At 51.0% G+C, this 14,418-nt stretch overlaps 1 protein-coding gene across 4 annotated transcripts in view; it reads left to right on the top strand.

Annotated features, from left to right (window-relative positions):
- YEATS2 (YEATS domain containing 2) overlaps positions 1 to 14,418 on the top strand; it is a 1,971,885-nt gene that overhangs the window by 858,144 nt on the left and 1,099,323 nt on the right. For all 4 annotated transcript variants that reach the window (XM_069617830.1, XM_069617832.1, XM_069617831.1 and 1 more), the window contains one exon: positions 8,347 to 8,520. In XM_069617830.1, the coding sequence (XP_069473931.1) occupies positions 8,347 to 8,520 (174 nt within the window). The remainder of the gene's footprint in view (positions 1 to 8,346; positions 8,521 to 14,418) is intronic.

Genomic DNA, 14,418 nt, shown 5'->3' with positions numbered 1-14,418 from the left:
TCAGATTCTATTTCAGCACCTACCTGAGGCCAGTAGAAGTACAGTGCAAGTCTCTTGTTTGTCTTCTTAGTGCTTAAGTGACCAGCCAGAGGGCCTTATGTGCATCTGCACAATACATTGGTCTAACTCCTTGGGGTACCACCAGCCTTCTGTGGTGCCCTGGTGTTGACTGTACATGTTCATTATATAGGTGGCCTTCTCCAGCATGGGATCTGGCATGGATTCACATGCTCATGAATATTCCCTGTCATCAGGCTGGGAATCTTCGGTAAAGAAAAAATCAGTTTGTTTCGTTTCTGAACTGTCTTTCTACTAGTAACCAATCACTAGTCTCTGGGTCATACTGCCCCCAGCCAATGACTGCCTTGTACCTAAGCCTCTCCTCTGGCAGCCATCTTCAGATTTTTACCGCATGTTCAAGTGTTGGGAGTCCTCGTGCTGTATCTCTTGAGCTTTTACTGCGTTTTGCAAATTTTCAAAGAGATTTCATCTCATTTTTCGGTCAATCGAGCCTCAAGCTCCACCGTTCTACTTCCGATCAACAGGGACCCGTTTCGGATTTTTTTCTACAAAATTTTCGTCAAGTTTCACTTCTTGGAGGCTTCCGGAATATCTTTGAGGCCTACCCCACATGGACATGGCCCAGGAAAAAGGTAACACGACGCCCGGATCCAAGCTCTTCAGGAGCTGCCCTGGATGTGGACTACAGAATGTTTTCAAGGAGGATGAACATTCTCAATGTCTCTACTGCCTTCATGAAGACAAAACGCATGTGCAGGAGGCCTGTGCATTTTGCAAGAATATGTCAGAGCGGACGATGAGGGATCGTCGTACCCGCCTCACCAACTGGCTGGAGGGGAAGAGCCCAGCAGCGGGTGAGAAAAAGAAGTCCGAGCAGTCTTCTACGTCCTTTTGAGGGGGTTCCGGCGACGGGGGCCCAACAAAAGGCTAAGCACTGCGAGCCCGCGGGCACCGGGAGCGCCGAACGGTCTGGCACCTCGGCTGCCAGGCAGGGCACAATTTCACTGACGCCATCAACCACGAGCCAACACTCTGGCTCGGGGAAGAGGAAAGCGGAGAACCCGGGTAAGCTTCGGGAGAAGTCCCAGTCGATTGCGACTGCAGCCGAGGGGGAGTGAGGTGAAGGCATCCAAGGTCGTGAAGGCCTTGATTCACCCTGCTATCGAGGGAGTCGAGGCGACCTTGGGCCTAGAGTTTACCTGCCACCGTGGAGGGAATCCTCTTTTCAACCCATCGATAAGACCCCCGTGAGAGCCCCGGCGGCAAAAGAGGGGGGAGCCCGGTGACCGACACGGATACAGCCTCTGAGGAGGAACTGGCTAGAGTTGTGAAAACCCTGACCAAGAAGTTCGAGGAGGTCCGGTCCCACAGGAAGGATCCCGAAGATGTGGACAAGGAAAGCGACGGCGGTGGCGATGAGGAACACGTGGAGGCGGAGGATTCCACTCCCCAACTGCCGCGCCTGTCGCGGCCGGTCCCGGGACAACAAGACAACTCAGGGGTGATCTTGATGGCGATCCAGGCCTTGTGTACGGAGATAAGGACAAGGTTGGCCTTACCACCAACAGATGACCCAGTGGAGCCTGGACCGTCAGAGAGCCCTCCAAACAAGCGAAGGAGAATTCATCCACCCCCTCCTTTCCAGCCTTCTCGGCCTGCACAGCCTTCTTCCCCGTCTCCTGAGCCGAGGGATGATACGGGAACAGAGACAGCCACGACGGGGACGGATGACGACGACGACGGTGGTGACGACGGGATGGACCTTCCATCACCACCTGCTCGTGCCTCCCCACCCGACGAAATTGGCTCCTTCCATGCCATGATCGGCAGGGCTTCCGAGCTCTTCCAGCTCTGCCCCGTGGAAGAGAAAAAGGAAGGTTTCCTATATCAATGACGGGAGGCCAAAAGGAAGATGGTCCTCTCAGTCCCGTTACTCGACGACATCTGGAACGAGGGGCTGTTGCTCCTGAAGAACCAATCCATGGCCCCTGCCAAGAGAGAGCGGTACGAGAAGTAGTACCGGGTTCCGCCCCCATGTGCCTTAGGGCGCAGCCTACCCCGGACTCGGTTGTCTCGGCGGCAGCCAAGAAGAAAGCGGCGGGGGCGACAGCGTCAACTTCGACCTCTCTGCCGGACGGCGAAGGGAAGAAGCTGGACGCCATGGGACGACGAGTCATCTCATCAGCTGCGACTACCATTAAAGCGTCCAACGCCCTCACGATTGTGGCCCGCTATGACAGGGAGCTGTGGTTTAAGATCGCTCCCCTACTGGATTTCCTCCGACAAGAGGGCAGAGGCCCTAGAGAGCCTACAGGAGGGAGAGGTGGCGTTAGACCACGCCATAACGGTGGCCACGGACATTGCTGACACCGGCTTCCGCCAGATGGGCAACGGCATTTGCCTTCGCCGGCGCGGTTGGCTCAAGGCAACCGATTTCCATCAAGACGTGCAGACCAGGGTCCTTGACATGACCTTCGATGGGAACAACCTGTTTGGCAAGGCAGTGGACGAGGTGCTGCAAGCCATCAAGGCCGACACGGAGACGACTCGTGCCTTAGGCGTTCTTCAGCAACGGCGGCCGCCCTTTCGGGGCTCCGAAGGCAAGCAGGGTGCCTCCATGGGATTCGGCGAAAGCTCCTCGACATACCGCCAAGCGGCCCGCTCCTCCTCGCAGGAGGCCTACAGGGGACGCGGCAAGCAAGGATGATCTCATCATCGTCGCCAAGGAGGCCAGGGCGGCAAGGCTCATCCGGGCTGAATCAAGGGAACTCGCCGTCGGACACACAAGGAAGACCGTCCAACTGCTCACGGATCTGGGATTTCGATCAACTTCACAAAATCCCACCTGGTACCGTCGCAAGTCGCCCTGTTCCTGGGAGCCAAGCTCGACACGGTGGCGTGACTAGACTCTCCATCGGAGGAAAGGACGAAGGCCATCCTAGCAAGGTGCAACGGCTGTCGACCATGGCCAAGGTCAGGTCTGTCAAGTCCCTGCTCGGCATGATGTCCTCCTGCATTTACCTTGTGCGCCTTTGCAGACTACGGAGGAGTTCCTCGACGCCCGTTGGTTGCAAGCAACAGGCAACTTTGAGGACAGGATCTCACTCAACAAGACCTTTCGACAAGCGATCCGGTGCTGGGGCACCCGCGCGCATCTGACGGCGGGTATGGACTTCCAGACCCTGGCCCATCAGGAGATGGTGACGACGGACGCCTCCCTGGAGGGATGGGGGGCTCACTCCAGAGATCTCCACGCAAGAGGCCTTTGGCTACCGGAGGAGAGGTCACTACACATCAAGGTCCTGGAGCTCCGAGCTGTGTTCTGGGCCCTCAAGTCGTCCTTCCGTCCCTCAAGGGCAAGGTGGTGAGGATCTTAACCAACAATGTTTTACATCCGGAAGCAGGGAGGCACCAGATCCCCAGCCCTGTCCAAGGAGGCCCAGGACTTGTGGCATTGGGCCATCGGCCAAGGGATGTTTCTGGTACCCTTCCACCTGGCTGGAATAAAAAAACCCATTGCCGATGCACTCAGCAGGGAGCTGTGCTTTTGCCACGAGTGGGAGCTGCGGCAAGATCAAGTGGACCTCCTCTTCCGACGATGGGGCAATCCCCAGATCAACCTGTTCGCAACGGCGGTGAACCCCAAGTGCCAGAAGTTCGCGAGCAGGTTTCCCCAGCTGGGGAGCATGGGCGATGCCTTCTCATTCCCCTGGGACGGCCTGTTCCTGTATGCATTCCCTCCGTTGACGTTGCTGCTGCGACTCATCAATCAACTCAAACGGTCACGGTGCAGGATGATCCTCGTTACACCGGCGTGGCCGAGGCAGATCTGGTTCCCGGACCTTCTGGACATGTCAGCGTCCCCTCCAGTCAAACTGCAGACGGACACGGATCTCCTCATCAGAGAAGTAGGCGCCATCCTCCACCACGATCCGGCATCGCTGAACTTGCAGGCCTAGCTCCTGCAGCGCTAGAGTTTGAAAGGTACGATATCCCGGCGGACTGCAAGGAGGTGCTTGCAAAGGCAAGGGCGCCCTCGACTCTCAAGTGTTATGGACACAAATGGAAGAGGTTCTCTGTCTGGTGCTGTGTACTGAAGATTAACACTATGCGGATTACGGCACCTCAGGTGCTGCCGTACCTACTGTCGCTGGCCAAGGCGGGGCTGGCGCACGCCTCCATCAAGATCCATCTAGCAGCGATCTCCCGCTACTCCAGGACCCCAGGGCGATCATCTCTCTGTTCCCATCGCCTGGTGAAGGAGTTTATGAAGGGACTGGTCTGGTCATTCCTGCCGGTGAAGGCTCCGGCCCCGGCGTGGGAGCTCAACGTGGTGCTGTCCAGGCTCATGGGGCCGCCATTCGAGCCTCTGCATGTGATACCGTTGAAATTCCTGTCGTGGAAGACAACGTTTCTGGTGGCCATCACCTCCGCATGACAAGTGGGAGAGATCCAGCCCCTCTCCTGTAAACCTCCATACTTTACTTTTCACGATATGAGGGTGGTGCTGAGGACGCACCCCTCCTTCATGCCCAAGGTTCCGTCGGACTTCCATCTCAACGAGCCCTTGGTGTTACCTGTTTTCTTCCCGTCACCTTCGTCGCCGGCTGAGAGGACTTTGTACTCACTGGATGTGGCTAGAGCGCTGAAGTTCTGCGTGGACCGCATGAAGAGTTTTCGGATGACATCACAGCTGTTTGTGAACTTTGGACCTGTGAACCAATGGAAGGCCCTCTCGAAGGCTTCCGTTTCCAGATGGCTCTCCGGCTGCATCATGCACTGTCACTGGTTGGCAAACTGACCGTTGCCCGGCCGTCCGAGAGCCCATTCAACCAGAGTGATCGCTGCTACCACGGCGTTCTTGTCTGGTGTGCCCCTACTCGACATCTGCAGGGCTGCTACGTGGAGGTCGACGCACACATTCACGAGATTCTACTGCGTCGACTGGGATTCCAGGGAGGAGTCCAGAGTCGGCCAAGCAGTGCTGCGCAACCTGTTCGCTTAAGGTGAGCCTGGTGAGGAGGTAAGAGATGCTTAATGTTGAGTTTATGTATTGCTTAATGTTGAGCCTTGCCACCTCCCGTGGTTGTGCATGTGTGTACTGCTATGTATTCTTATATTCATGAGCATGTGAATCCATGCCAGACCCCATGCTGGAGAAGGAACAAGTTACTTACCTGTAACTGTTGTTCTCCAGCATGGGTCTGGCATGGATTCACATGTGAACCCTCCCTCCTACCCCTCTGCGGCTCTTCACTTGGTCCTCCTGCCACTTTACGTGCTACCAAATCTGGAGATGGCTGCCAGAGGAGGGGCTTAGGTAGAGGGCAGTTATTGGCTGGAGGCAGTATGACCCAGAGACCAGTGATTGGTTACTAGTAGAAAGACAGTTCAGAAACGAAACTGAAACTGATTTTTTTCTTTACCGAGGATTCCCAGCCTGACGACGGTGAATATTCATGAGCATGTGAATCCATGCCAGACCCATGCTGGAGAACAACGGTTACAGGTAAGTAACTTGTTCCATCCTCCCAATAGAGCTTGTACTTCCTGGGGTCTTTGCCCCTGACTAAAGTTTGCCCTAGAGGACCAACCTTCTGCAAGTAAAGTCTGCAGATCATGATGGTCTCTATGATCCAGATCTTCAAGACCGGGTTGAATCTCCTCCACCTCTTTTTCACCAGTAGGTGGCTCTTCTCGGGATTCTATTTCAGTCACCTCAGGCTGAGCTGGAAGTGGGGTCACGGAAGTGACCCTGAGCTTTTTGGACACATGAGCTCTTTTCATCTTGCAAGGTTTGGGCTTGGGGCCCCTCTTCACTTTGGAGGCACAGGATTTCTCCTTTGTCTCAGTGGGGAGGGGTTTTAAAGTTGCCTCCCTGGCCTTCCTTGTCTGAGCCCTTTTCTTTTTACTAGGGGGCTTAGCTGTGCTGGAAACCACACCCAACACCTTCAGGGTGTTGTCCAATAGCACAGTTCCAGGCACTTCAGACTAGTGACAGGCATTATAAGGGAGCATTTTGACAGAGCCTCCTGCAAGTTTGGTGGGCATCAGAGAAGCTTTCGCTACATCTTCTGGGTTGAGCAAACTCTCATCTACCAGGGTGATGCTGGCCCCTGTGTCTCTAATGGCAGGAGTCCCCTGACCATTGATGAGTACACTGTCCTTGAAATATTCTTTAGTATTATCACATGTCATTGCAATTATATGCGGGGGGAGAACTCCTGCCAACTCTTGCCTCCCCCCCCCCCCACGCCCCTCTGATTTTGTATTACCCTAAACTCCTCCCCCACATATAATTGCAGTGAAATAGGCAGAAAAAACTTCTACATTGTCATTGTCGCTATTTCCAGATGTGCGTTAATGGGGTGATACCTTAATAAAATACTTGGTAAAATGTGTGGGTGTCCTTCTAAGCTGCCACAGTCCCCTAACATTTCAAAATGTCTTTGCCCTTCCCTGCTAATGTGAGTTGGCCTGGTGTCTAAGAGTCACAGGACCCAAGAAGAAACCTTTGTAGGGAGTCGGGGGACTTTATAATTGGAGAAACAAGTTTGGCAAAGCCAACAGGTGGAGTAAAATGTTCCAATGATGAGAACACAAAGGTAACTACCAAAGATTAGGGCCCCTCTCCCTGTCCCACCACTAATGGAAGCGTGGGGGGTGGGGCACCTTAGCCAGTCCTCCAATGAGCACAACCAGGCAAGGGAGAGGTAGGACCAGGACTTTGCGGTCGCTCAACCCTGTGTTGAGAGGGAGGTGTGGAAACAGCTATGCAGACTTGTCCCCTTTTCTCTGATTCCACTAGAAACCACACTTAGGATTCATAGCTGAGCCCGTTTGCTTCTATTGTTAATTCCATTGCAGTGGGGACGGGATCCCTGGGTGCAGATGTCATTTTCAGGATCGGGATTGCAGCATTTCCAAGCTCCAATGAGATGGTTCCTGATGCTGTGCAGCTGGACAAACCAGGTAGCCCGAGATGCAGAGCAACACTAATCCCATGACAATAGGAGAACCCCTAGGACATGGTAGAAGTGGGCAGCAGCTTAGATCACGGCACTCAGGCAGAAGCAGAGGACTTCCGCAGTGAGCACAAAGAAACTGCTCTAAGGAGGCCCACCTTTTAGTTGGAGAACTGCAGCTGGTGGCTTTCGGTTTTTGGTCCACAAGCTGTATACTTGCAGAGTTTCAAGGCAAAACTCTGAACGGTTGCCAGTGCACTGCAGAGGCCCTGGATGGGGCTGATAGCCCACAGCATGGTCATGGAACACTTCCGAAGGCTGGAGAGGGCCGGATCAGTGTTCTGGGTACTGGACTGGTTAGTTACAAAAGCCAAAGGTTTAAAGCACTGTTGAAGGTCTTTGGGAGATCCGTCTAGGGAGGCAGGGCTTCACCAGAACTTGGCAGGATGCAGTGCTGGAAGTATTCAATAGTCGTGCACGGATCTTCAATCGGCTGCAGCACTTTATAATACTGTTTGGCTTCAATGATGCTCTGAAGAAGGGCAGGAGCCTTCCTTTGAACCCAAATTCGAGCCAGGGTCAACCCCCAGTCCTCCAATGCAAAACGTATCTGCCCTATTCAAACTTGCAAGGGCTGTTCAATCATGGGCAGGTTCTTGCACAACTGCCCATCAGCTTTCATACCCCTGGCCAGAATGTGAATTGGGACCAGACCGCCCAGCCCCACATCCGGCCATATGCTCACCCGGTCCTTCTTTTCGAGATTCCTTGTTTTTTTAGGCTGCACATTTCTTCCAGTGAAAATCAGCAGGAGATCTTTGTATTCCTCTTCCTTTTTCTTTTATTCACATGTTACTTTCACCATGTGTCCAAGACAAGCTGGTGTTAACATTATGCAGCGCTTTTGTTACACACATGCACTAATTGCATTTTCTGCATAATGCCTTTTTGAGTGCGTACTCAAAATGACTGTGCCACATATATTTCGCACTATCCTTTGGCCATCTTGTTCTTTGGCCTTCTTCCTGCCCTAAGAGGTCAGGAAATGCCCTACATGAAAAACCTAAGCTGGCAGGAGGGCCGGAAAAAGGCCAAAGATTAGATGGGAGTGGGGCAAGGTACGTTTTTTGACTTTTGCATAAGGTGAATATGGAACATTACACAGTTAGTAATTTTTCCGTTATCAATTTCTGTGTACTCTACTGTAAACATTAAATATTTTTATATTGCTTTTGAGTGACCTTACTCTTTTATTTTGCTCTAGTTTCATCTCTCTACTTTTTAATTCATTCAATGTGTCTGTTATTTTCTGTTAACAAGCCTAATCACATCTTAAACACAACTTCTTTTTTTGGAAAAGGTTATTATCAAACAAGAGCCTGGGGAGCCATCTCTGTGTCCTCAGACAGGTACTGGCACAGCCTCCCAGCCAACACTCCAGCAATATGTTACTGTGAAAGGCAATCATGTTGTTTCAGTGATGCCACAAAAACCTGTCACAGGCATTGGAGAAGTTTCCAGCACAACAGCTAAGGTATTATTATTCATGTTTTATGCATTGATCTTTAAAGCAATTGTTTTTCAATATCAGTTCTGCAGATATTGAGGATAGCAGCTGTAACGTTGTTGAAGATGATTACTTGTTTATATTTCAAGCAAGGGCCTTGGATATTGTAATCCACAAGTGTTCAATTGTGGTCAACTGTACGTGACTAGATTTACCAACAAGGTACTATCTGTAATAATCTTTTTGCATGTCCCCCTTACTTGACAATTCTGTTATTTGTTAAAGGGGCGATTTGTCTGAGTGGTTAGAGTTTGGCACTAGTCCAGAATGGGTTTTATGACCCCCTCTTTATTTGCTGTTAAGTAAGATTTTAACTTTAGTGCTAAATCCTCCCTCATTTGTGAGACCCCCAGAACATTTTGCTGGACTAGTGGATTATGTGTCCCTATACCTCAGTGAGTGGGAACTTTGTTCCATGCTCAGATTCTTTTACTCTTTTAATGGGTGTCATTTTTAAGACTCTCCATAGTGTCCTTTTAATTGTATCCTCTTTGACAACTTTTGGCATATAAAGCCTAGTGTTGTTGGGTTGCCCTTTGGGCTCCCCTTTTTAATGTTCTCTGGCTAACCTTGTGAGAACTACAGCTCACAAGAATAGAAAGGATATTTATCCTCTTAACTTTGTAGGTGAGGCCAGCACTGTATCCCCTTTCTCATTCTCACTGTAGCATTTCTGTTACAGGGACAAGCTAACCCTAAATGGCTGGTGGCAGTGAACCTTTTTACTAATTCGGTACACCTTTACTGCAGGCAGTTTTTACAGCTGCGTTAAAGGCACCCCTGGGTGCCTATTTTACCGAAAGGGCCCTGGTCTTCTTTTTTTGCCATTGTAGCATTCCTTATCCTTTCTTGATCCTTCCCCTGGCCCCCAGGGCGGGAAAGTTCTTTGTATTTGTTTTATCTTCGGTGGGAGACCACGGTCAAGCCTGCCCAGGGTCCAGAGTGTCTTTGAAGGCAGGAAGCGAGGGAGGAGTCCAAAACTCTGCAGCCCTTTGTCTTCCAGCCTGCCTGCGAGTATCCAGTACCAACTGGGTGGTTGACTGTTCTGAAAGGACTGCCAACCCCCCCAGGTTTGAATGTTGCACGTCTGTTTGAATGGCTGGGTTCCTGCATAAAGGTTCAATCCTGGAAGCTGAAGAGATAGTCCACCACTGGACCTGTGTCAGAAGAGGAAGATGAAGAAACCGCGGCTGAGATAATTTCCAGCGACCGGAGAGCCTGCTGTGTAACCGGAGCCTGCTGTTACCCTTCCTTCCAAGCGACCTGGGGAATCCGATAATGACCCTGACTCAGAGCCTGGTGAGATCCACTAGACTCCAGAAGACCTGCATTTGAGCCATCCCACGACGTGCTGTGACCTTGCTGGGCTGCAACACACCAATACCCTGGGACCTCAAGCCATTGTGCGGTACACAGTCTTCCGAATTCCGAATCGAGCTGAAACTTTGGTGGCATCCTGCTGGACCTCCAGAGACGTGATTCAACGCTTTGAAGCCCCCATCAACAGAGTGCTGGACTAGATTAGCGACTAGAATCCAATCAGCGATATTCAGTCTTCAGGCTCCTGAAAAGGGCGCCAAAACCAGAGCCACAGAGCGAAGAAACTCTTGCCTGGAGCCTTCCCGTTGATCCCTACTGCAAAATCCCTTCAAGTGTCCTATCTTCAGTCTTTATGACAAGGAATTCATCGACCGGGTTTTTGACTGTAGATCGTGAAGTCTCCTCCGCTGCCAACTCTTCTTCTGTGCCGAGGTACTGTGTTGGCTGGGCTATTTACTTACCTTAAGCCTGTGTGATTTCTCTATAGCTTTGGGGTGCTTCTCTAATTGGCAGTCCGCTCATAAAGTTCACCCAGGCCCATTGCTGGAATCCTCCTTAGGTGTCTTCTCAGAAGCCCCTGGTCCCTTTCAACTTCACTAAAGTGAAATACTCACTTGTTTGAACAGTCATCCTCAGGAACTCTGACTTTTGCTACTTCTGAGCCTAACTGCCTGTTGGACACTAGAGACAAAGTGACCCCCAACCCACCCCCCTTCTGCCAATGAGAACACTCATGCTCCCAAGAATAGGGAAATGCTTCTAAGGTGTGGGCTTGTTGCCTAGAAAAGAGAACATGTGTTTAAAAGTGTACTTACTCATGAAAGAGTTGGTTGGTAACTGTGCCTCTGAGAGTGAGCTGTTACAAAAGTTCTTACTTCTCCAGCATTGGATCTTTCATAGATTCAGATGCTTGAATATTCCCCGTCGTCAGACTGGGAATCCTCAGTGATAAATTAAATAATAATAATATTTTTTTTTTTTTTTTTTTTTTAATACACTGCCACCTAGCAGTGCATGTACATAGCCTATGAGCCACTTCATTGTGTAGTCCCTCCACCTCACTTTGGTCCTTTATGGCCCCAGCCAATGAGGTGGCAGGGCTTAAGCTCCGCCCCCGGCAGCCATCTTCAGATTTTTCACCGCAGTCTATCAGACACAGGGAATCCTCAAGCTCTCTGAGCTTTTTCAAATTCTTTCTACTTTTGTGTGGAATATAATTGTAAAATATATTCCATCTTGTTCCCCTTCTTAGGGGCTTTCTTTCCAATTAACCTTGGTGGCAAAACTTGTTGTTTTCCTCTCAAAATCGTCGACTGATCTTCTCTTCAGAAATGGAGGCACCTCAGGCTGTCAGGAAGCCTTCCCTGTTCAGGGACTGCACGAGGTGCAAGAAGAAATTGGTTTACTACAAGGACCCCCACGAGCATTGCATTTATTGTCTGTACCCACATGACATTAAGAAATGCGAGATTTGTAAAACCTTTTCCACCAAGACCCTTCATGACAGGCATAGAAGACTCCTTTCATACCTGGAATCCAGGGATCAATCTTCGGACGAAGAGTCTGTCAGAACAGCTCCTGTCCAATCCAGCACTCCATCTGAGAGGCAAACTTCAAAGAGAAGGGCCTCTTCAGTGGAAAGGAGTTCCTCTCCCAAATCCAAAAAGAGGAAGCTGGAATTGATACCCTTTCTGCCTCCAGTTGACTTATCAAGCCAGAAAAAGTCAGCAAAATCTGCCTCCAGAGGTAAGGAGGAGTTTGCAAAAAACGGGGGGGGGGGCAGTCGTCGGCGGGTAAACCGCCCACGAATGAAGGGAAAGGTAAAGGCCCGTCATCAGCCATACCGTCGACGAAACCAGCGTCGACGACGACAATGCTTAAGACATCGTCGACAGTTAGATCATCGTCATCGGACATGTCGACCGCGAAGCAATCGTCGACGAGCAAGAAACACCACTCGTCCACGAAGCATTCATCCATGACGCAGTCGTCCACGGAACACACTCCACATTCGTCAACAAAGCCCTCGTTGACGGGAAAATGTCAGTCGTCGACGACGAATCCCTCGTCGACTGGAAAATCTCAGTCGTCGACGGGAAAATCTCAGTCGACAGCGAAGCCTTCGTCGACGGGACAATCTCAGTCGTCGACGGGAAAATCTCAGTCGGCGGCGAAGCCCTCGTCGACGGGAAAATCTCAGTCGTCGACGAGGATAACATCATCCATAACGCCTTCAGAGGCACCGCAAATTTCGGCAGTTACAGAGGAATTACTGCCTCTCACTCTTGAAGCTCCTGTCATTACAAGCAATATCATTGAGAAGAATACTGTAACTGAACCTCTGGTGCAGCAATTTTCACCTTTGGGGCACATGGCAGAACTTCCGAATATAATTCTTCAGGAAGAATTCTCTGATGTGGAAGTGGTGGAAGAGTCCATCGGTCCCTTACCGAAACAATATACCCTCCTTGGCACCCGTCCACGGGAGAATCCGAATATCCTCATGACCCGGTGCTCATGTTATCCGTGCAGAGGATTGTAGAAGAATTTTACAAACGGCAAAGGGAGAAGCAAATTCCGATTAATCCCATTCCTAGAGAGTCATCCCCGATTTCAGGCACATCGGGTTGCTCTCCTTACAGGAGTAGACCGCAAAAACGGATGAAATCACCTGCTCGAAGACCGAGGAGCAGCACCCACAGTGCTTCACCTACAAGAGTCCCGTCACCACAGTCATCGCACAGACCGCGATCTCCGGACGTAGATCCCACCATGGTACCGTCCACCATCTCGGTATCAGACTGGCAGGAGGATCCTTTTGGTGAATTTTCGGAACCAGAAGAAGGAGAAATAACTCAGGAGCCAAACGCACCCAGTGATTGGGATGACTACGTCGTCGAGAAGCCCAGGAGGAGAGACTTGCCGGGCAAGGCCTCACCACCGGATGATCTCGTCTCTTTCCACACCATAATAGGTAAAGCAGCAGAACTTTTTAAAATTCAGGTTTCTTCGGAGGAAAGGCAATCAGTGCTCTATGAGCACAGGGACAAACGAAGGAGGACAGTGACCACAATTCCCCTCCTCGATACCATCTGGGATTCCGGATCCAAGATCCTATCTACGCCCTTATCGACTCTGGCGTTGGTGTCCAGGCCAGAAAAGAAATATAAAGCTCCGGATACGGCACCGCTTTGTTTAAGGGGTCATACGAAACCGGACTCAGTTATTACAGTGGCGGCCAGAAAGAAACTCGCCAACCCCTCCTCACCGTTGTCGGCACCACCGGATAAGGACGGACGTAAATTGGAAGCCATGGGCAGGAAAGTATCATCTTCTGCATCACTTACAATTAGAGCGGGTAATGCACTGGCCATGACCGCAAGATTCGATCGCGAGCTTTGGCTCCGCATGTCTAACTTGGCGAAACAATTGCCACCGGAGCTCCAGGAGGAGGCAAAATCCATAATCGCGGATGGTGAAGCAACATCGGATCACATGATCGACGCAGCAGTTGATGTGGCCGAATCAGGCTTCAGGCAGATGGCGCACGGCACAGTGCTCAGAAGGCAGGCCTGGATGAAGGCTACTAACTTTAGACCTGAAGTTCAGGCGCAGATACTAGACATGCCATTTGACGGCCAAGATCTCTTTGGGAAAAAGATAGACGACCATTTGAAGGCAATCAAGACAGACACTGACACAGTCAAAAGTAAGGACCATCGGTCTTTTCGTCCCTTTAGAGGTTCATCTTCCAAGTTCAGGGGATACAGTCGTTCCTCCTATGGTCAAAAAGCACAAGGCGGCACGTACCAAGACAATAAATATCAGTCATCCAACAGATACGCCCATAGAGGCAGACGTGGCTCCGCCCAAGGGAAATCGCAAGGCAAGCAGAACTGACGACCAATCCCCCCCCCCCCCCTTCGCCACGCCCCGGTGGGGGGAAGGGTGAGCCAGTTTTTCCAACGCTGGCGGTCAATTACATCGGACAAATGGGTGTTACAGGTGATCCGAAAGGGTCACACCTTGGAATTTCTGGACCAACCTCCTTCCCTGCCTCCAACTCCCCGCAGAGTGCATATGCTAGGACAGGTCATGTCCGAAGTGAAAAAACTGCTCCAGAAGGCAGCAGTAGAACCAGTACCCTATTCTCAGAGGGGAAAAGGTTTCTACTCCCGATTCTTCCTCGTCAGAAAGAAAAACGGTCAATGGAGACCCATCTTGGACCTGAGGGCTCTCAACAAGTTCATCAAGCGCATAACTTTCAAGATGGTAGCTCTACAAGGGGTGCTACCTTGGTTAAACAAGCACGACTTCTTGGCCACTTTAGACTTGGAGGATGCATACTTCCACATTCGATCCATCCAGCACACAGGCAGTTCCTCAGGTTCACAGTGGGAGGGCTCCACTTTCAGTTTCAAGTGCTTCTGTTCGGTCTAAAATCGGCGCCAAGAGTTTTCACGAAATGCCTGGCACCGGTAGCGGCAAGTCTCAGGAGAGCAGGAACGGACGTTTTTTCCATACCTGGACGATTGGCTGATAAAG

Source organism: Ambystoma mexicanum, chromosome 10 (assembly GCF_040938575.1).
Source record: "Ambystoma mexicanum isolate Mex_15411 chromosome 10, UKY_AmexF1_1, whole genome shotgun sequence".
Taxonomy (NCBI): domain Eukaryota; kingdom Metazoa; phylum Chordata; class Amphibia; order Caudata; family Ambystomatidae; genus Ambystoma; species Ambystoma mexicanum.
The sequence above is the reverse complement of the archived record's forward strand: the minus strand, read 5'-3'. Positions and strand labels throughout refer to the sequence as shown.